The 24,225-nt window shown below is 36.3% G+C and overlaps 1 protein-coding gene across 1 annotated transcript in view; it reads right to left on the reverse strand.

The window, feature by feature from the left end:
- Positions 1-8,677: 8,677 nt before the first annotated feature.
- The window catches only part of LOC121737972 (protein stum), a 75,313-nt gene continuing 59,765 nt past the window's right edge, over positions 8,678-24,225 (reverse strand). Inside the window, exons 6-11 of the mRNA XM_042129723.1 lie at positions 23,625-23,857; positions 23,051-23,174; positions 14,078-14,204; positions 13,371-13,451; positions 9,709-9,822; positions 8,678-9,372 (exon numbers count right to left, since the gene is read on the reverse strand). Coding sequence (XP_041985657.1) covers positions 9,287-9,372; positions 9,709-9,822; positions 13,371-13,451; positions 14,078-14,204; positions 23,051-23,174; positions 23,625-23,857 — 765 coding nt within the window. The 3' untranslated portion in view covers positions 8,678-9,286. The remainder of the gene's footprint in view (positions 9,373-9,708; positions 9,823-13,370; positions 13,452-14,077; positions 14,205-23,050; positions 23,175-23,624; positions 23,858-24,225) is intronic.

Consider the following 24,225-nt stretch of genomic DNA (forward strand, 5'->3'; position numbering starts at 1 on the left):
GGCATACGCAATTAATTACTTCTCTTTTATTATTATATCCATCTTCTTTATTATAGTTTCTGTACACTTGTACATGTTTTTTTAAATTAACTAATTTTTTTTATCGTCGACGTGCACGGAACATATTTATTTGAATAATGAAATAAAATTAATTACTACACATAAGGAGAAAATGCTTGACTGTATAATATTTAATACACCATAGATTTGTAGCAACAATTTTCATCTTAATTTATTCGTGTTATAATGACAAAAAACACCTTGAATAATTTTGTCAATCCTATAAATATTCAATTTTATGGACTATACATACGTCAACAAAAAGGACAGAAATACTCATTTTGTTTCCTATACTTTCTAGTGTTTAGATTTTAAAATATCATCATCGTTTATTTATTAACAAACTTGTACAATATATTCGTTTAAAGAAGGCAAAATAAATGTCCAAATGTCCAAATTTAGTAGTAATGTATTCACATTTCGACGTAATATGCACCTCCTTCATAAGGCGAATCGAAAATGTTTTTAGAATATTTTATTTTCAGTCAGCTTTGTCAAACATACAGTACAAATTATATTTTCTTATTGTCATTTGAATGAATTTCAAAAACATTGTGTTTCAGCGAAATATGAGAAATCAGTAAAGACTTGATTTAATCTAAAAGGAATTATGAATTGACTTGTACTGTACCAAGTTTACTTAAAAAAAAATGTGTCATGTAAAAAAAATTAATTCAACGAAATTGGTTGAATGAATCCTTGCATGGTAAGTTTTATAATAATTATAAACTTTATTTTATTCTTCATCCTGATCTTATTCACCAAAGAGTTACGTTGTTTTGGAGTATAGAGGAGTTTATGTCTCAAAAGAAAGGACTCTTCACTCGTGCTTGACAGTATTTTAGATAGAAAAACTAAATTAAAAGTCATTCTTAATCCGAAAATATTTAATGTCAATAATAAAAAATCGATAGTGTGACAAAACATAGATAGTGCATCGAAACAATTTAAGCTTATTTAAGCTTCTTTTGCGGTTGTACTGTCAGTATATAAGAAACATCGAAGACTTAGTAATAGGGTCCCGTTTTTATCCTTTGGGTACGGAACCTTAAAAATTAACGAGCTTTCTTTTCAGATATTCACTCCTATAGTTATAGTACAACGGCATAGAATAATTTATTTTTGTACAATTTTTATTTGACGATCAAAATACATTGTTATAGGTGTAAATAGTTTAGTTTTACTTTATTTATGATTACTTAAGTCTTGCCTTATGACTTTGAGTTAAAAAGATAAGAAGTTAAATATCAAATGGGCTTAATTGTTGCAATTGATTTTTAAACAAAACAAAATATCATGAAATATTTTTTTATGAATTAACGGGAACTTTAGTTTAATTATAATACTGGTGTATTAATATACTTTTAACTGAAAAATATTCTTAAATGTTACTTAAACTTATGTATAAATACATAGTTAGAATATTTAAATGGACTGCCTGATAGTTAATGATTTATTTTATACTCGGTAGCGTTTTTCTAACACTACGAACTATATTTAGTAACACATTTCGTATTCGGATTCATATCCGGATCCGAAATATACTAATTAATGTTAAATATACTAATTAAATATAAAAACATTTTTATACGACGCCGAGTAAAAAGTAAATCGTGCTTATACAATTTGTCATTTTGAAGTAAACCGATAGGTGAAATCTTTTTTGGTGCAATAATTAAGAAGAAATAAAAATAAAAAGACTTAAAAAGTTTTAAAACTTACCCTCTTACTTATAACGATATTTATACAGTAATGTATACGAGAATGTTTTGTCCTTATCTTATAGTATGTCAGAAAAGAATAAATTTGATAAAGACAAAGCATTGACTGGGTAACTATTTCTATTGGTAAGGGGGTATAACTGATAAAATATAAACTGGTGTTAGGAAAAAATTGTGGCTTTGTGTTAGTTATTATATTTTAGTAATGTATCATATCAATAATATTTTTTTTAAATTCTTAAACAGTTTCGGATGACATTTTTTAAATAATGTGTTTAATGAAAAAAATTGGAATAGTAATTAAATCAGTACAAAAAAAACTTGAGAGATGTCAAGGGACACCCGATTGGAACGAAGTTATTTCTTATGTTCAAAAACCTGTATACATTTACACTCAAAAAAATGTATTAAAAACGCCATCTATTGACGCCTAGAAATACTAACAACGCGTCGCTGTTTATTCTCAAAAATAACCATCTAGTTGACACACAGGAATACTATCAACTAGTCTGCCCCTACCATGCATAAAAAAGTGTCGAAGTCAAATATCGTTCTATCTCCTTTACGCCGAATGCGCGATAAAAAACTTCGTTTCGAAAACTATGTTTCTAACACCATTCGGTAATCGCCGTTTTATGTATAGTCATGGATTATTTTACGGAAAAAGCATGAGTTGTCCATGGCTATTAGAAACGTAGTCGTATTGTACTTGTTTCATGAGTCATTATCTCATTATAAACAAAAATATGCATGTGTTTTCTTATTTGTAATATTAATTTCATAAAATATATAGTTTTTTTAATAACTTAAATTTAAGAGCATAATATCGCGGGCCTAAGATGTAAATACGAGGATCAGCTTTACGTAATTTCGGATACGGATCCGGATAACTTCGGTTTCGGATGTGAGAAAATGTATTTTTTATATACTACAAGTACTTGCTTAGTGTCTTTCGCTCGTTCAATGGCAATGACAGACATGGTATTATGAAGTTTACAAAAATTGTAAAAAATATGCCTACCCTTTTATATTTGGGGGAGGGGGGGGCTACGCCAGTAACAGACGAAGTTCGAAAGACATTAAGAATTTAGTTGTAATGTAGGTGCTTAGAAATAAAGTGCGGTCGCTATAGCATTAGGCAACGCTCGCAACGGAAATTCTTTTCAAAATATAATTTTGATCATTTAGATTAGTGGTGCTCAACCCTTTTTTTTTTTTAAATCAGACCACAAACGCGTTTTGGTCTTGGTGAAGCGGGCGGCAATCAAACATTTTTAGGTTTAAAAAATAAAATACTTCAAAATAAGCGATTTGAAAGTGGCCATTTTTGTCGACTTTCACGACGACCTTCCACTATTTGTCGATGTGGCGTGAACTTTAATTGCTTCATGCGGGCCACATGCGCCCCTGGGCCGCAGGTTGAGTATAGCTGATTTAGATCATTAAGATCATATTATAATTATGTAGCAATATATCATTAATATTTATTTCACAAAGATCGGAATATAAATGAAATGTTGAGCGACCACACTTAAGGGTCACTTCACACTAGACGCTACGTAGCGTTTTTTAAAAAGAGGTTAAAAATTGCGCTTTACTTTACTACACAAGAATATAATATACATATTATTATTTCGAGTTAGAATTTTTGGCTACTTTTGTCTATCTAATAATATTTATTTAATAATAATAATATAAAACCTATATTTTCTTGTGTATTAAGTATATTATTTTAATTTAGAAATGCCAACTTAAAAACGCAACGTCGCGTCGCTTCGCGGTGTGAACCGACCATACGCTTTTGGGTCAACTAGGAAGCTTGAAATCATGTATATAGTATTAGGTACTTATTTAATGAAATTATACACATAAAGGTCACCTCACATACGCGTTTTGTCGCTGCGATTTTTCGTTTGCTCATGACGTCATAATATTTAGTTACTTTTAATGTACTGGAGGCAGTAGCATTAGGACAACATAGGTTGATGTAAATAGGTAAATTAAAGTGCTGTTGCTTTAGTTTAGCTTTTTTTATATAAAGAATCTGCTGTTTTATGCCATAGCACGCTATTTTATGTACGGTGCCTATTTTTGTCCCAACCACTGCGTTCAGTATATTTAAATGCTTTAATATAATTCTCATTTATTTCTTAACAAGAAAAGAAAAAGGTTAAATAATTAATTTAAGAGTACAATAATAATTATTTTTGTGCCATCGTGTCGCAGCGTTTTTTTGACGTCGATGTGAGCAGACCTTAAGTCTCGGACTAAGATCTCAGTGTGGGTAGTTGTAACTTCCGAAACTCAATTTGCACCCTATGGTTAGTAGTCTTAAAGTCGCTTTTCCTCTGTCGCCGGGAGTTCCTAGTATACGACTAGATAGTACTAGACTATAATCAAAATCACGAGACGAGTCAATATTGAAACATTTTGAAACTGCCTCGTTTGGTATTTTGGGCTATACAGGATGTAAGAAAACTAAGTGATAATAATTTAGGTGTGTATGTGTACCTTATATAGAGTTCACTGTGAAAGTAGCAGCGTTGAAAGAGATTTTTTTTTTGTGATTTGTATGGGCAAACGCCGCGATGACAGGATTTTGCCCATACAAAAGTTGAAAAAAAGTTACTCTTTCAGCGCTGCTACTTTCACAGTGAACTCGATACAGGGCCGCATACACACCCTTAAGTATTATCATTTAGTTTTGTTACACCTTGTATACCATAGTTTTATGTAACATTTTTATGCGTGAAATTATTTTTGTATTCATTGCAATATTTTATTATAAGTTCCTTTAATTGTTTAATTGTATATAATTTTATTTTAAAATAATTACGTGTCATATACTTAGATCACTTCTCTCTCTTATCGTTATAGTTGTCTCTCTCTCTAACAATAGATCATGTGCTATAAAAGTGTAAAAGTGCTATGTGGTGCTAAAAGGCCTTTTAGAAAATGTCCTGATTTTTTTGACATGAGTGGGTAAGCAACAATTATGAAAACTGACTTTTTTGCGTAAATGGAGGCTGTAGGACCGGGAATATTATTTGAATTTAAAAAAATGTGGATTTTATGTATAGATATATTAGCTAAATGGTGAATTTGAACAAACCTTGTAACTTACCTAAAGTTACAAGGTTTGTTCAAATTATAAGGGGAAAAACGAGTAATTGCAAATGTTGTACTTACAAACTTCTTCCACTCATGTCTACAATTGTAATGCGAATGCTCCATAATCTTCTTTTTATAAATACCATTAAAACTTACATTTGTATAATTTATTATTAATATTAGACAAAACCACGTAGTATCTACTAAGTTGCAACCACATATTAGTGAACAACGTATCTACACAATATGTATAATTTATAATTCCACGGCGCTGCAAAATAATTCATTAAGGGTGGGTTGCACCAGAGGCGTGGTTATAGTTACAGTTATGGTCAATGTTATGGTTATAGTTAAAGCTAACTTAACTTTAACCACAGAATTTGACAGATTAACTTTAACTTTAACAAAATGTCAAATGAACTGTCAAATCTCTAGTAAAAGTCGCCATATTTGACGATGACCTTAACCTTAACTATAACAACACCTCTGGTGCAACCCAACAACCAACCAACCAACAAGCCTGTGTCAAGTACACTGCTCTCCATTATACAAGTACGCTGGACTTATGATACGCACCTGCTTTTTGTGCGTATTTCAAGCGGAATCAGCGCCCCCAACGCGGGGGAAGAGAACTAAATCTGACGTAAATTGCAAATGGCCGCTTAATTGTTATTGGTTGTCATCACTTGTATTAGTTCCAAGTACTCTCACTACTGCTATCAGCGCCAATATGGCGACTTTCAAACGTCATTTTTACGTAAGATTTAGTTCTCTTCCCCCGCATTGGGGGCGCTGATTCCGCTTCAAATAGGCACAAAAATAGCTGTCATTTCAAAGAGTATCAGTCCAGCGTACGTGTAAAATGGAGGTCAGTGGTCAAGTAGTAATTTTCTGTATAGTAAACCTCCTAAAAGGAACTCCCAAACTCACTCGTACTAGCCTGACTGTTCTCGCACTATCATGATATTTATTGTAACTATAAAATAATAAAAAAATGTAAATTGCCATTTGTATTTTATTTTACATCTAATACGACCTGCAAACCTTCAAGAAGAGAGCGTATTCCCACTTAAAAGCCCGGCAACGCACCTGCAGCTCTTCTGATGTTGCGAGTGTCCATGGGCGACGGTAGTTGCTTTCCAACAGGTGACCCGTTTGATCGTTTGCCCTCTTATTTTATTATACGGCCTTTACACTCGCGCTTCGTCCCTCGCCTCGTCCCTCGTGCGAGGCTCGTGTTGATCGATGGTTAATAAGTTGCCTGTTTACACTCGCGTGCCGAGTTCAGTCGTCTTTGAGCTAGCAACAATGGAGGACGTCGAAGTAGCTGGCGAAATGTGGCCATGAGAGAATTTTTCTTATTTTTTAATTCTGTTTGAGATCTTCCCATTACTTCGGACAATCTCGCCCAGGCATCGCTAACTTTTTGGCTGTTCTTGTGGCATTTATGTTCAGGGTCCCAAATTATTCGTTCTTTTTGAAATAGTTCTATGAACTTAAATGTTTCGTCTTGCGACCAATCCATTATACGATGCGTTTTTGTTTATTTAAAACAAAACACAACCTACTCGGCACGATGTAGAAGCCAGAATAAAGCGGGAGGGCGAATGTAAACACCCACTCGCGTGCGACGCGAGCGTCTGTTCACACTCGCACCTCGCCCCTCGCCTCGCGACTCGTACGCGAATCTAAATGGGCTAATAAAAAAAAAACTTTATTGGCATGAAAGTGGCCTCTTTACCACATCACATAAAAAAAACAGCGTGGAAATTTTATTTAATAAGGCGTGATCAAATTTTTAAGCCGTCGTGGTCAATTGTGACCACGATCCCTTAAATTCTTTAAACAGAATAAAACAAACTTAATTATAATAAAAGATTTATTTGTATAAGCATATTTTGTAAGTATATATTTTATAATTATATTAACTTAACAAACAATGATTGTACTGGAAGAATAATAATATCAATTTTTTATAATAATAATGTTATCTAAAGGAAGAAAATATGGAAGAACTTTGAAATAATATCATTTTGTCAACATTTTATAATAAGTGAACAAGACTTTCTGCAAAATATTTTTATAACAATAAAGTTGGTTTAATTATAAGACTGGAATATTTATTACAGTTAAAAAAATCGGAAAAAATCAGCAATATGTAGACATTATTTCATGTATAATTTCTATGTCTATTTCTATTATGTATTGTTATAAAAGTAATTAAATCTATTGGTTAAAATATGTATTATAAATATAAATATTCACTTAATTGTAATTCGTTATTTGTCAGAAAATCTAAAAATTAATAATTATTGGTCATAATAGGCATTAAAAAATAAATATGCCGATTGCCGAATATTATATTTTGTTTATTTTATTTTAAATATTACCATACAACTTCATGAATTAATAAACTTGTTTAACAAGGCAAAATGCCTGATAAATAATATATTTTTATTGATAACAGTATTTAAGTATATATAATATTTTTTTCGAATAATAACATTTTGAATAATCATTTTTTCATGATCAATATTATGACCACGTATGTGATATGACCATTTGGTCATATTACATACGTGGTCATATTTATGTTGTCATAAAAACTACTAATTTTAAATATTTCATATTACAATAGATAAAACTTAATTTAATTTTTAAATTCAATAGTTTGGGGTCTAATTTTAAGTCATGGTCTTGCCATACTACGATCCATTTTAATTATTATATTAATTAATACTTACATCTAAAAAGACCTTAAAACGGTCGGAAAACTTCATTCGGAAGTAAAAAATTCTTATTCTGACCTGCAGATAATTGTAGGAAGAAAATTGCTGTTTGGAAATACAAATATATTTTGTCTCAGTGCTCTTACTTGAATTGCAAACGAGTTGTTAAAACGGGAATTTATCTAAAAAATTCTTAGAGTGTCTAACTTCTGAGTTTCCTGATTAGAATATATTTTTTGGGTAGTTAAAATATAATTTTATATATTATTTTGTGATATTCTAACAACGGTTTTAACGGTTTCACAGTAATTTTATCTTAAACAGAGCTCAATCGTGTGAGAGTGATCCTTATTAAGACACTAACGAACCATTCACTTAGAAACTCCAAGATATTTTGAACTCTGAACGAACTTTTTATTGGATAAAACTTTAATACTGACTTTACAATACTCTAAAATACTTATTATTACAAAATTTTAAATAGATATGTATTTAATTTTTTTTAAATATTTACAGTGTTCCATAAATACCATAGCAATAGCTATTTTTAATTGAAAAAGTATAAATTTGTGATATTTTAACGAAAAATCTAATATGTTGTTCTCGTTGCTTAGTCAATAACAGTATAAAAGTTATGAAGCGAGTTATAAAAGATTAGTAGGGCATCATTAAGGCTAAATATTATCGTCGATAATATAGCAAGATTTTTGTGGTCAAACTTACGACGTTGATTGAATATCAACGTGGTCAAAATTGCACTTACAAATAAAGTTAAATACAACATTCTTATTTTATAAATTAGTACGAGTATATACATTTTATTGCATAATTAGCAACATGGAAATTCGACATGATCAAATTCGTAATTTATGTCCGTGTTTAATTTTGACCATGTGTAGTAAACGATATGCGGTCATACGTGAAGTCGTGATCAAACTCCTATAAAAATTAAAATTTTTGCATACCTTCGTTATGAGTTTAGTGACCAATAATTGTCATAGTAATGATCTTCATCAACTGTTGTTACTCAGACGTGGTCATGTGTGACACCTTAAATTCCTTTCAAATTTTAAAATTCAATTTTAAATGTATATTTTGCCAGAATTGTCACTTGAGTTGTAACAAGCAGCCTGTCTTTGAAAGCGTTTACTAACAGTGTTTTGGTGGTTTTAAAATTCTTCACTTTCATGTTTATTATCATACACTTTGTTAATTTTGCTCTCGGTATAACCGTTTATTTCAATCCAGACGTTATTAAAATTTTACAGTGACACATACGCCGTATCAAGCGATTTCCGCAAGTGTTAACGAGACGTGATCAAACTCGTGGTCAACCTCAACTGTGCAGGTTTAAAAAAAATACAGTGGCGAATACGTCGCACCAACTCCTGCAAGTATTAACGAGACATGATTAAACTCGTGCTCTACCTCAACTGCACAGGTTTTTCAAGATTTTATATTGGTATATACCGTATACGTCGCGCCAAGTACTTCTGTAAGTGTTAACAACTCATGGTCAACCTCAACTGCGCAGGTTTATAAAAAAAATACGTGGCAAAAACGTCGCTGCATTCCGCAAGTGTTAATAAGTCGTGATCAAAGACTTCTACAAGTATTAATGAGTCGTGATCAAACTCGTGGTCAACCTCAACTGCGCCCACGATGCTACGCCCGCGTGTGGTTGTTGGCGGTGACGGGCGGCGCCTCCGCCTCTTCGGCTTCGGCTTCCGCCTTTAGTTTTCTGTATTTACCTGTAATTAGATTGGTAGAATATGTAGGCAAGGTCCTTAAAATGAGACAAGCGGCTCTTCGATAGATGTACAGGGAATGGGGGAAGATATTATGGGTTCAATATCCGTGAACAATAAAAGTGATAATATAAATTTGAATATAAATATAAATTGATATTCAAATTTAGGTAAGCACATGAAATATTTTATTATAATCCATATAGCTTAACATGTAAAAAGTCTGGTCTGTGACTGATCTTTCGCCAGCTATGTCAGTTCGTCTTGATAACTTAGTGAAAGTTGCACGCACTTGGGCAAATGTCTGAAAAATATAATTTTCAAAATGGCGGTACTCACGCGATATCCGCACCATGATGACGCCCCACCAGATGCTCCAGCCCCAGCCAACCAGGCAGAACAGCACCGTGAACAGCTGACCCACACCCACCACCGTGTTGATGATGAACGAGCCTGGAGGACGAAATGTTGTAATGTGGCAGTCTTACATCGAGAAATAATTGAAAGCTACCATATTGTAATATGGTGCGTGAGAATGCGCAGGATATAATATCTGTCCCACAGGCTACAACTAAAACCGCCATCTTGCAATGTGGCACTTGAAAGAGAGAGTGAGAGCCACCATATTGTAATATGGCATGTGAGAATACGCAGGATATATCTGTCCTATAGGCTACAACTAAAACCGCCATCTTGCAATGTGACACTTGAGAGAGAGAGTGAGAGCCACCATATGGCATGTGAGAAAACGGAGGATATATCTACGCAGGATGACGTCTAACGAGAGACTCATTCATCATCAACACAGTGGTGTTGATGATGATACAATTAATTACAACATTACAACGCTTTTCACGTGCCACATTACAATCGCCTGCGATGAGCAGGCGATTTTTTTTTTTATTTTTTTTATTAAATAAGGGGGCAAACGAGCAAACGGGTCACCTGATGGTAAGCAACTACCGCCGCCCATGGACACTCGCAACATCAGAAGAGCTGCAGGTGCGTTGCCGGCCTTTTAAGAGGGTATACGCTCTTTTCTTAAAGGTTTGCAGGTCGTATTGGTCCGGAAATACTGCTGGTGACAGTTCATTCCAGAGTTTTACAGTGCGCGGCAGAAAGTTACGCGAAAAACGCACTGTGGAAGACTGCCACTCATCAAGGTGATGAGGATGGTATGTTTTTCGCGTGGGACGATAGCGAAAAGTTGCAGGTGGTATGATTCCGAACAATTCCTCAGAGCACTCCCCGTGATACAACCGATAGAGGATGCAGAGTGAAGCAACATCTCGGCGTAATTCCAGGGGGTCCAAGCTGTTTGAAACACTATTGTAATGTGGCACGTGAAAAGAATCAGTGAGGAGTCCTATAGGCTAAAACCACCGACCACACAACCAGTGGTTGTGTGGTCGGTGGCTTAAACTGACGACCATGCCATGCCAACTTGAAGCTAGTATTAGAAACTAACGATGCCATATTGTGATGTGGCACTCGACTCTTGAGACTTGCGAGACTTATCTCAGATGTGATGATATTACGATCCTAGAACGCCATTTTTGCGACTGAAAATGATGGCTCAACTTGTAACCACTAGGAGAGCCAACTTGTAATTTGGCACATGAGATAAAAAGGTGCATGTCCAATTAATGACAAATATAAGCACCGCCATCTTGGGAACTGGCACTTGATAACAACATTGTAACGATATTACAGTATTATAACGATACAATATATTTCCATGGCCAAATCAGGAGATACTATTAACGCCACCAACTTGTAAAGCTCCACAAAATAAAGTGCTGTGTCCATTAAGGACAGGAGTCAATATCATTAATTTTGTATGTGACCAAAATATACAAAACTAACGGCCGCACTTGAGTCATTTAACGATTACTTAACTTAAATGAAGATGAGGTGACAGAAAATGTATGGAGTTTATGTCAAAATCTTTATTAAATTAAAAGTAGGTCGTCGTCATCACGTCATTATCTTATATCTTTAAACGAGCAATTCTTGTATATATATATATATTTAATATAAAAAAATATCAATTATTATTTTAGAAATGAGTTCAATTTGAAAAAAAATTGAAATAAATTTTTTAATGGTAAGAAAAGTGGCTAGTGTTGCACCATTTTTAAATCTTGATTAAATGCGCCATCTTTTGAAATAACTTGCCAAGGGTAGTGTAGTACATTTTTTTTTCAAAATGAAGTGTCAAAGTTAACTAACAATATTTTTGTGAACCACGACTCCCTAAAACTTAACTTATTTTATTAAATTAACAATTTTTTTTACATTAATTCGTAGTTGCGATTAATAGCATCGTTAATAAAGATCTCAAAATTAAAAAAATCACAGCGAAATTGTGACATTGGTGATCACAGGACTTGAAAATGCGACCAAGGGTGTCGAATTTCGACTTTTTTACAAAATTGTCTATTATCGCTGAACTGAGTGATATGGAATTTTTATTTTATTTTTCACGGAACTGGTATAACTTGGCCATTCATCCGGTCCCAGATTATCGTTGAGTTTTGGGACATCCTGTATATAAAATTGAAATTACTACCTAAAACTGTGTAAAAGGCACACCATGCAGTTCCAGGATGTCGGTGCTATAGCCCTGTACTTTCAAAGTACCATCATCTATAATCATCAGCTCCATGCGGGCTCCAAATCATATGCAACTCCAAACCATTACGAAGCCTGCATCATAGGCCACTGTTTCCGGTAAGTTTGATGGCCTGTAGCTTTCCTTCTGATTTATCCACATTCTTTATCGCCTGTCAATACAATGTACACAGAATTTGCTCCCATCACTGTACAGCACAAGATTTCACTCGCTTGTCTAATTTTGATGTTCACGCGCAAATCTTAGCCTGGCTCTTCGGTGTCCTGTCTCAAGTTTTGGTGCCCTTGCTGGCACTTTTGAGTTTAATTTAACTTCTTTGAATCTTCTTCTTACTGTACAATCACTTACACGTTCATCTTGGACCTGTTCCGACAGGTTTCGTGTCTGCATAGCAGTTTGAGGTCGATTTCTTAAGTTTTGTTTCCTTACAAAATGGTCATCCTGAACCATTGTCACCCGATATCTGCCTTATTCTCGTCTCCGAACGTAAGATCCAGTCTCTCTGAAGCGTTGAAAGTTACGATGAACCACGGAAGCCGACACACGTAAGGCCTGACTGACCGAACGGTAGGTGTGACCTTTCTCTATCGTGGTTACAACTCTAGTTGTCGCAGATGCTGGGAAATCACTAGTTTTGTATCTAAGCAATGTGTTCTTCCAAAAACCAAACAATCAAATGAGCTGAGCACACCTTGCACCCCGCTAAAACGCCATTCTTATCAGGAACACTTACAACGTCAATAATCGAAAAACACTTATTAGGGCATAATTGCTATAAAAACCTGTCAACTTGCCAGTTTTGTTCAATATTTTATTTCTTGAATGAGCTTAGAAGCTATAAAAAAGGCTTTCAGACAGCCCGACCCACTTGAGTTCAAGTTTTGGCCCTTTTTACCTATGTTCCGCTAATTTTGCCAGTGTGTGTATTATATATATTTTAATTGGAATCTCGGAATCGGCTTCAACGATTTTCATGAAATTTAGTAAGTATATAGGGGGTTTCGGGGGCGATAAATCGATCTAGCTAGGAATCATTTTTAGAAAATGTCTTTTTATTCGTGTTTTATCGATAATCGATAAACTGAAAAATATGACTTTTTCTGACATCTATTGGCGAATAATAATACTATTTTGTGAGCAACTAATTGCTTTAACGACACAACAACAGCTAAAGCTATTCCAGCAGATGGCGTTGTTAAGTAACACGACTTCAATGAGTGTTTGCTATTACCGAGCAAAGCTCGGTCATCCAGGTACTATTATAAATATGACGTGTCTAAGTATCGCCGATCAAGTAAAGGTAGGTAGTAGGTACCTATCATTATAATATGGGTAGGATCCACACAAAATGTTGTGTGCTACTCACCTATCCTATGTTTGGCTCCATCATGGATGCCGAAGCGCGGTATACCGAAGCACAGGCAGAACAGGCCGCTGAATATTGTACCTGGGGCAGAACATCATCATAAATGGTATAGCCAAAGTATGGAATATAATGTGATGCTAGTGAAAGTCATAAAGTTAATATACCTAGCGGAATAGAGCAACAATCTCGAGCTGTCAAACGAAACCGAAATTGATTTACATCTGTGTGTAAAAATATGTGTACGTATTGTAATAATACGTACACGTATACGTAAGCATCTTTCTATGAGATTAAATTCACAACGTGCCGATAAGTGCCGACTGGACGTCAAAAAAAGAGGTCTGCTGTCATGTATCACACGTCTCTTTTTACCACGCAGTGTTGCTGATAGTGACATCTCTCTTGCTCAGGCCTTTGTTTCTCTATTCCGCTAGGTATATTAACTTTATGGTGAGAGTACTTATTGTGGTTTCAATCAAGATTTGATGCTAATGGGATTATTACACTTACATTTGGAAATAGAAACACAAGACACACAAGACTCGAATAACCTCCATTCCAAATCCATCAGTATTGGTTCAGTGGCAAGCGTAAATGTCAGTCTCCAATTCAATGTAAGTATACCAAATTTCACCTAATCGGTTCTACCGTTTAAGTCTAAAGAAGTGACAGATATACTCTTCCACGTTTTTATTAGTTTAACTCACCAAGCCCAGGCACAATGACGTTGCAGAACAAACAGAAGTAAGCCAGAACGGCCGGCAGCACGGGGATGGCTCCGCGCATGACGCTGGTGTGTTCTATCAAGCTGGGATCGAGCTTCTTACGGGTATCCTGAAAGTAAGGGCATCTCTGTTACTCCTGTTGAAATAGCTGGAAGTGGGAGAGAGACAGACAGAAGTAAGCCAGAACGGCTGGAAGCACGTGGATAGCGCCGCGCAACTGGCTCGTGTGTTCTACCAAGCTGGGGTCGAGCTTCTTGCGGGTATCCTGAAAAGAATCATCTCTATCACTCTTAATGAAGTAGCTGGGGGTGTGAGAGGGACAGATGTGGGTAAGAGCTGGAGTAGAAGTTTTTGGGTATCCTAGAAAGAAGGGCATCTCTGTTACTCTTGTTGGAAAAGCTGTGGGTGTGAGAGGGACAGATGTGGGTAAGAACTGGAGTAGTTTTTAGTTGGTATCCTGGAAAAAAGTTTGGGTTGTCCTGGAATATAAAGGCATATTTAATTTGTTACTCCAGCTGCGAAAAAGCTGTTGGTGTGAGTGGGACAGATACAGGTAAGAGCAGGAGTTTGGGGGTATCCTAGAAATATGGACATTTCTGTTACTCCTGTTGAAATAGTTGTGGATGTGAGAGGGACAGACATAAGAGTTAGCTGTAGTAGAGTTTTTTTTACGGGTATCCTGGAATATGAAGGCATCTCTGTTACTCTTGTTGGAATGGCTGGAAGTGCGAGTGGGACAGGTGGAGGTAAAAGATGGAGTAGAGTTTGGGGGTGTCCTGGAATATATTAAGGACATCTTTGTAACTCTTGTAGGGATGTGGGTGTATACGAGAGGGACAGACATACGTAAGATCTGGAGAGTATAGAGGTTGGTAGGGGTGGGGGGGGGGTTCCTGAAATATAATGTCGACTTTGTCACTTGTGTCTGCTATGCAAGCAAAGTGATTCTGCAAACTTCTTTTACGGTTTTCTCTTCTTTGAAAAAGACTTATCCCTTAGCTTGTTTTCGTTTGTCCCTGTATTTGACTCCTAAATAGCTATTGCAAGCATAGGCAGATGGACCGACGCAATTTGGTTAAACGTCCACGTCTGCCACATCACGATTAACATTGACTTATCATAACCCCACCAAATAACGCCACGAGCTTTACGGTTTCCTACTAAACACATGTCACTATGCCCTATTTCAACGAACCTCCTGATCTTCTAAAAGCGTTTCGATGCGTAGCCCAGGATCTGTCAGTCTGATCTCTGGAGTGATAGCTCCCGAAGCAACACTGCTCTGCCTCGAAGGTATTGTTATAGCTTTCATTGTTAAATTTTTGCCAAAAAGTTTTGGATATTTATTTAATAAAGTCCTGATTTTTTTGCCGACTTCTCAAAATATTCATAATTTAGCTTTTAGAAAAGTCATAATTTATGTTTTAAAAGATTACGATTTATTACAAAACAGCTAGGGTAGGTAAAAATGATTTATAATTTTTATTTCGCGCCATTTTTGAAGATTTTTTTTTTTAGGAAAAAGAACATGGATGAGCTTAACGATTCTAATAGTTTAAGACTGTACAGTTAAGTAAATTAATTAATTTGTTAAAAGACTGTTTAGTTTCTAACGCAGTAATATTCTAATCAATTAATTAAAAATTAAACCGCACTCGCTTCTAATTTTAAAAGTAATTAATGTTTTCGTACGTTATTAAATAAATTAATTTATTATGCCGTTTCAAAATTATAATTTTAAACACAAGCACTTCTAATTTCTCTTGTACGGTATGTAATTATAACAATTTGTAAAAAACTTCTAAACCGAGCGCGCAATTTGAAAATGGAATGTTTATTTTTTTATTCCTCCTCCTTCTTTTTGTAGCGGCGAATACAAGTTTTCGCCATAAAATTATAAGTGTAACTGAATTAACACATGAGTTGATTTTTATCGATTTTCCAGTTATTGTTGTGAAAGCTCATTTATTCTAATGTATGCAATGTCATTGTTATGCCACGGCATTTTCTTGTAACTTCCTGCGTATCCTTGAGTTTAATTTTGTAAATTGCTACGACGTCATTTCTTTTTTTCATGTTTTCATATATCACCCACGCACGTTAAATACCTAGCTTTTGCCTGCTAGTTTCAAATTTATTCAAAACAATTATAATTATATATTTTTATAAAACAATATGCCTCAAAGCCTCAATTATGTATCTGTGCGATTGTACTAGCTGAAACCAAATTGTCTAGGTATCTGTCCGTTCGTCTGTAACTCCTTATCAGCGACATTCAGGTTGTTCAGTGCCAGATTTATATTTTTATGAGTATAGGACACTTTATTTCCGCCGCACCATGTACGAACTCTATCACCCCCTAGGCAGCTGCCGCCCCTGTTTATAATAGTAGAGGAGGGGAGAGTGCTATTTTTGCAGTCACTCGAGCGTCATGGAGACCTAGTAGGTTTTGTACATTAGGTAAATCTGATAAAAAATAATAAGAGCGTTTTTTTTATTTTAGCGGTGGGTTCAGAAACTGCAGCCATTTTAAAGTTTTGAAAAAGAAAATATATTCCGAAAATTGCTGATTTAGGTAAATTATAAATATATTTTAGACAACAAGGACTAAATCATTTAGTTTACAGTAAAATAATATATATCTGCGAAGCTTAGTTAAGAAAATTATTTACTTTTTTATATTTTAAAATGTCCTTACAGACTTAAATAACCTTTAAATCGTCAGTGCTTTATATGAAAACTTCTTTGGGGTATACTAAATATCCCCTATCTTAATCTGACGGATCCAACGACATTTCAATGTTAAAAAAAAAATACCCACCACGTGAGAAATCTGATTTCTATACCATGATAACTAGACACTGTATGTCGGAAGCCTATGCAAGCTTAATCTGACACGCTCGAGCTACTCCCGAAATCCCCTCTTCCCGTCCCCAACTATAAATCCAGGGCTATAAAAGAGACATTAGTGACATTACTATTCGTTGATTTAATTATTGTACATGCTGTGGCCTGTGACAGCATCGCAATTATTAACATAATGTCACTATGAGCGTAAAGGGAAGCATACCTACACGTGGGCATTTTAAAATTACTCCCTAGCTGTCCTGGTTTCAATGAAACCGGCCACCGTCACCAAAATCGATGCGGGGACATTTCGGCCTTACTCTTAGTTTCGGCCGAAACCGAAACCGAAACCGAAACTTGATAAAACATTTAAAGTTACGATTATTTACTGAAATTTACTACTTTTTCAAATTTATTAACACATAAGAAAAAGTGTCAAACTGGATTTTTTTACTTTATGTGACATTTCTATACTAGTAATATTAAGGTGCTCCCTCACCGGGATTATTCGCTTGAAATGTAACGTTACAAAGTCATCGTTGAGGGAGCAGAGCCGAGCAATACAATGCGCACCTTGTAATGATACAGCGTGTCATATCTTGATACAATTTGTAACATCAACTAGTTATGGAATGCTGAAAGTCGAATGTTACATTACACGCGAATGCTCGTCAGTCAGGGAGGTAGTATCGTTATGTATTGCTCAAAGTCGAATCTTCAATGTTACATTACACGTGAATGTTCGTCAGTCAAGGAGGTATTTTTGTAATGTAATGCTCAAAAACGAATCTTACATTACAAGTAAATTTAATGCTCGCAGTGAGGGAGCACCTTTATAAAGCTGAAGAGTTTGTTTGTTTGAACGCACTAATCTCAGGAACTACTGGTCCGATTTCAACAATTATTTTTAGTGTGAGGTAGCTTATTTATTGAGGAAAACTATAGGCTTTATTATATTATCACGCTAAAACTAATAGGAGCGATGAAACAGAGGAAAATTTGAAAAAATTGGGGAAAATTATATGAAAGGCTAAAATACTTGTCACAAAAACTGCTGGTGCAATTTTTATGTTATTTGGCACAGATAAAAAGAAGACCACGTGAAAGATCATAGGATATTTCCTGTGAGCTACTTTGTTTCTGAAAGTCCTAATTTACTCGGGCAAAGCTGCGCGGAAAGTCTAGTCTTAAAATACATGTTATCAATCTAAGACTCGAATAATATGTTCTCTAAAAACTTTTCAGTGCTGTATTCAATTTTTTTCGATTCCAAGTTTTTAGTGTATTACGACGAAGGATTACCCTAAAAACATGAGCAGAAGTTATTTCAAGACATTTTATTTAGACATCAAAGACGTACTACTGAAAACAAACTCAATTATTGCCGTCATATTCTTTGTATGCGATGGAACACAGGGACAAGCAGTTTCACAGACCGCGGTCGAGGTTCAAAACGAAATTACTAAGCAAATTTGCACTGTAGTGACAGTTGTGTGACGCCAAGTCACACATTTTTGCTTCAGAAGACGTTTTGCCACTAAACCTGAAGATGCCGAGAGCCACAAGAGTGAATCTTACGGGGAAGTGGGGTAGATACTATTCTAGCAGGGTAGGAACGGTCTGTGAGACTATACGTCCATAGTTAAAGGTTAATTTTAAATATAAATAAAACGCGTGGTAAAAGGATAAAAATTAGGCGAGATGATTGACTAGACAAATCTCGCAAGCTATTTCCTCCTATTACAAACAAAATTATTAAGTAAATAATGTTCACATACAATATAATCAATTTATAATAGCATTTACTTAATCGTTTGTTTGGGGAACATTGTTAAAATAAGAATATAGAACGTAATTCACCAACAGTTACATTTTATATTATTATGTATTAAATAACGTGCATTTGTCGTTTAGATATAACAATACAGGGTGTAACAAAAACAAGTGATAATACTTTAGGGTGTGTACGTGTTCCTTGTAGAGAGTTCACTGTGAAAGTGGCAGCGCTGAAAGACCAAAATTTTTTTTCACTTTTGTATGGGGAAACTCGTGACGCTCGGGCTCTTGCCCATACAAAAGTGAAAAAAAAATGTTCGTCTTTCAGAGCTGCTACTTTCACAGTGAACCCTCTACAAGGAACATGTACACACCCTAAAGTATTATCACTAGTTTTTGTTACACACTGTATATGATAATATAAGTACCTCTAATGTTCGATAAGAATAAGTTTAGACCATTTGATGAAAATAAAACGAAGCAGTAATAAAAACAAAATAAATACTTTGTAATTTGATACTAATTTGCATGTTAACCTCAAAACACGATTAAATGGACCGTGGCGAACTGAGCCGGGACCTCGCCGCCGAGGAAGCACGAGTTTAACTGCGAAATTTACCGAACGATGCACGAAAATTCACGAACACTCGAGTTTCGGCGGGGCCGAAAGTTTCGGCTATATTTTGGCCGAAACCGAAACTAAGGCCGAAACTAGAATTTTTGGCCGAAACTGGCCGAAACCGAAACCGAAACCGATGGTTCGGTCGGTCACTATACATTATACTAGCTGTCCCGGCAAACGTTGTTTTGCCATATAAAGTATTTCACCCATATTATTTTATTGAAGTGACTAAATAAGTATGGCACCATGGCAACGCTATCCCGTCGCACAAACATTAATGGTCGCCGTCAGTCTCGAGTTGTAATAATTTACTATTATTTATTCAAGAAATACACTCATCAGTATAAAAAGTAGCCAGTAGCCGATTCTCAGACCCACTGAATATGCATATAAAATTTGGTAAATATCAGTAAAGCCGTTTCGGAGGAGTACGCGGCCTAACATTGTGACACGAGAATTTTATATATAAGATATGTCCGCGTCGTTTATCGCGCAGGAACCGTACATTTTTCCGGGATCAAAGTATCCTATGTCCTTTCCCGGGACTCAAAGTATCTCCGTACCAAATTTGAGCAAAACCGGTTCAGCGGTTTGGGCGTGAAAAGGTAACAGACATACACACTTTCGCATTTATAATATTAGTACATGATAATGGATGGTTCCACGTGGCTTCTCAATGGGGCCATTTTTGACTTAGTCGGTCAAAAAGTATATACGGAAATAGAAATGTCCGTCTGTTCGCATGTTTATTACACCCAATTATTATTAAACTGTTGAAATAAATCTTAACTTTCGTCCCATGAAAGGTTCGCGTGACTTGACCGCTAAGGTCGTTTGAGGGGTATACTGCGTTTTAATTCGTTTTGTTGTAAACATAAGAAAAAAACATAAAATACTCCGGGAGTGCCGGCAGAAGTATAGACGAAACAGCAGGAGCAGACATTTTCACCGCGCGGTAAAAAGTGTAAACTGGCTTTGGCCCACCACACATTCCCACCAATGTATCTCCTGTGTCTCCAGGATCGACAGCGGTATCCAACCACGAAAATCCTGTGATATCATATGGCCGAGGGACATGCTAAAGCTGTCTTGGGACCCGCAACGACATTAATCAGAAGAAGATAGGAGGAGTAGGAAGAAAGAAGGTAAAAAGTGTAAGTATATTTTAACTAGATGTTCCGCGCGGCTTCACCCACGTAAATGAAATGTTTCCAGGAATCGTACATATCCCCAAAAAATTGCCTATGTTCTTCCATGAGGTACTATCTATATCTGTGCCAAATAAAATAAAAATCGGTCATGTAGTTCGTAGAACGCGCGTTTAAATAATTTTCCCCGTTTTTTTTCCACATTTTCCTCTGAATCTTCGCTACCATTGGTCGTACCGTGATTCTAAATAGCCTAAACTCTAAAGCATTCCTTCCTTGATGAATAGACTATCTAAAGATTTGTTTAAATTCCAAACAGTAGTTCTTAACCAAGCTTATGGACGGGGCTTCATTTTATTCATTAGGTTAGCGCGTTCAAACAAACAAACTCTTCACCTTTATAGTATACAAGCATCCCCCATACTACTTTCTCTCCTACGCCACTACGGCGGTTTACTCCCTCTCAGTCTTACGAATTTTCGGTCAGGTTTGTCCTAGCGCGAGGCATCTTTGCACATCCAAAAAAACTCTACAACGCACTACCTAGGCACTACAACCATTTAGCCAAGTCGTCTTTATCTCTTCTTTATACAATCGCCGTTCAAATGTATGGAATTACCATAAGCGTTCTATTATGTCTACATTATACTCATGTTATGTCAATTCCTTACATTTTGATAGGCAGTCCTATAAAAAGTGATTAAGATAATGTCTTGGCTAGGGGCTCAGTATTTGAAAATTGGTTACTTCGGTTTTTTTATGTAATAAGGGGGCAAACGAGCAAGCGGGTCACCTGATGGAAAGCAAGTTCCGTCGCCCATGGACACTCGCAGCATCAGAAGAGCTGCAGGTGTGCGTTGCCGGCCTTTTAAGAGGGAATAGGGGAGGGTAAGGAAGGGAATAGGGTAGGGGATCAGGCCTCCGGTAAACTCACTCACTCGGCGAAACACAGCTTGCGCTGTGTTTCGCCGAGTGAGTGAGTTTACCGGCGCCGTTTCACGCCGGTTTTCTGTGAGCCCGTGGTATTTCTCCGGTCGACCCGGCCCATTCGTGCCGAAGCATGGCTCTCCCACGTTTTAAGAATACTGTATTTTAAGTGATATAATGTTTTTGGCATAACAAAAATTGGTTATTTGGACAGTAATTAACAAGTAAGATATTAAATCTTGATGGCACAGTAGAAAGCTAAGGCATAATCTTAATTTTATTATGTAAGTACATAATTGAGATAAAAGTTAAATTTTTCAGATGCATCACATATGTTATCTAAACGTAAGTAATTGTAATGACATAAGTACCCGAATTATACTATTTCAATTAAAAATGTATGCAGAGCTTCGTTCTTCGTTCTTTGTTTGATATATTATAATGTCTCGAGCCGAGCAGAGTTCATTAACCTTCTGAGCGTTACAACTGATTAGCTATGTATGGATAAAATAATTAAAAAAACAACTTTCAAAGTAAAAACCGGCCAAGTGCGTGTCGGTCCACGCGCAATATAGGGTTCCGTCGTACCTACCGCTAGTTTTTGATAATTTTTGTATGGTCAATGAATGTACATTTATAATGTGTTACCACTAACAACATCATCTTAGTTACGTTCAAAGGAATTTGAACGAAAAGTTCCTTTATACTTCGCCGAATACATTGTTTTAGTTGATCGACTATAACTCAATTACTTATGAAGACTTCTTAGCCGTGATAGTTTTCCTTTTAAACTCAGCATATTTTCTACTCCCGTGAATTTTTTCACATTTCCAGAAGCAACCGTTTAGCTGGTAGAAGGGTCTAACGATTTTTTCCACTTTAAAACTTAATATTCCACAAACGGATCTCTAAATCGAAAAATTATCTATGAATATTCATAATATTTAAAAAAAATCTATTCAACGACACCCCACACGATGGGGTGGACGCGAAAAAAATATTCATCCCCGCTTGATGTAGAGAAGGTAGGTACCATAAAAAAAATATTTTTTTTGATTTCATGTACCATTTTGTAGGCATTAATAATATTAAAGATGCATTCATGCCAAATTACAGCTTTGTAGGTCCTTTAGTCTCTGAGCAAAATCGCGGATAGACAGACCGGACGGACGGTCGGACAGACCGAAACGATAAGGGTTCCTTGTTGACTACGGAACCCTAAAAAAAGGAGACTACCCTTTTTGCTGATCTTAGGCGGCATGGTGGCGCCTGCGATAAATTCCTTGTGAATAGACTGTAAGACTGTAGCGCTATCTTTATCGTTCAACCTATAGCCCGGCCGCACATTGTCCGAAATTTCTGATACGAAATAGTTGAACGTCCGCGCTGTCTCTTACATTTTGTAAGTTTGGGTGGCGGTCCGGCGAAATTCAACTGTTTCTGATCAGAATTCGGACAATGTGCGGCCGGGCATAACCGTACATAAGAGCGAGACAGCATTGCATTACTCACCTCTGGTGGCAATGTAGCTGTAAGGTGACAGACTCTTATTCTTGTTGAATAGACTTGTTCTTCTCACTTCATACGAGGACACTAATACTAGCTCTATAAGTGAGATAGCACCACATTACTCACCTCTGGTGGCAGTGTAGGGGAAAGGCTCTTGTTCTTGCTGAATAAACTGGTTCTTCTACTGGACTCCTCCGACTGTCGCCTGCAAGCGCCGCGGATCCACCGTCCGAGGCGGTTGTTACAGCACCTGGAAGAAGAGGTTATTGAAAGAAAAGTTTGTAAAGTTTGGTAGGATTGTACGAACTTTGGGAATATTAAGCCGTTGTAAATATGTTAAGACTTAAAAGCGAAGCTACGTTGTAAAGTTGCGTTGCGACGTTGCAGCGTTAATACATCGACGTCGATGCGATTTATCATCGGATTAACCGCGGAGAACATAAGAAGTGAAACCGTTATTTATCTCAAACTTCTAAGTCGCAGCGTCTGCACAACACATTTATTGCACACAAGGTGATATGCTATTGCGACAAACCAACGCTGTGCTCCTCTAGGGCCACGCTACATTGCGTTGTGGCGTCGTATCGCAAAAACAACCATACATTTTACGATGCTACGATGCAACGTTGTGACTTAGTACAAAATGCGTCCGCAGATATTTTAAATTAATTACTCTACTATTAGAGTAATTAACACTCACACATTAGGTTGATCACTCAGTATACTATCTCTTCTCTCCGCCTCTCTTCTTTTTCCGCAGCACCCGGTCTGCTCCACAGCATCCGACATATCGGACGCGACGGGCGCCGACGCGTCGACCGACGCGACGGGATGCGGCTCGGGAATGTCGGCGACGCGCTGTCGCCGGCAGCAGATTATGTCGCGCAGTTTTCTCTTGCGGCGCGTTTCGGTTTCGTACTCGAGCGTTGAGCCCTGAAAGTGAAGTTACATTTTACGCGAATGAGTTGTTTTTCCGCAGTATCTGTTTATTAAGGGTTGATTCTGGATTCAGACTGCAACGCGACGAGGCGAGGCGAAACGCGGCGCGGCATAAATTTGTATGGATTTGACAGATTTCAATTGCCTGAGACGCCTTGCGAATCTGTCAAAGAAATGCATTTACGCATCGCGTTGCGGTCTCAATTGAGTATTGACCCTAACAGCAATGTCAATTATCTGTATTGATGTCGCAACTCGCAAGATACAGACGCTGTTTTTGTAATTTAGGATACCGTCAATGCAGACATTTTTTAAAGTTATCTGATACAACAGACAAACTAACGGTTATTTTTTCTGAATTC

Source organism: Aricia agestis, chromosome 22, assembly GCF_905147365.1.
Source record: "Aricia agestis chromosome 22, ilAriAges1.1, whole genome shotgun sequence".
Taxonomy (NCBI): domain Eukaryota; kingdom Metazoa; phylum Arthropoda; class Insecta; order Lepidoptera; family Lycaenidae; genus Aricia; species Aricia agestis.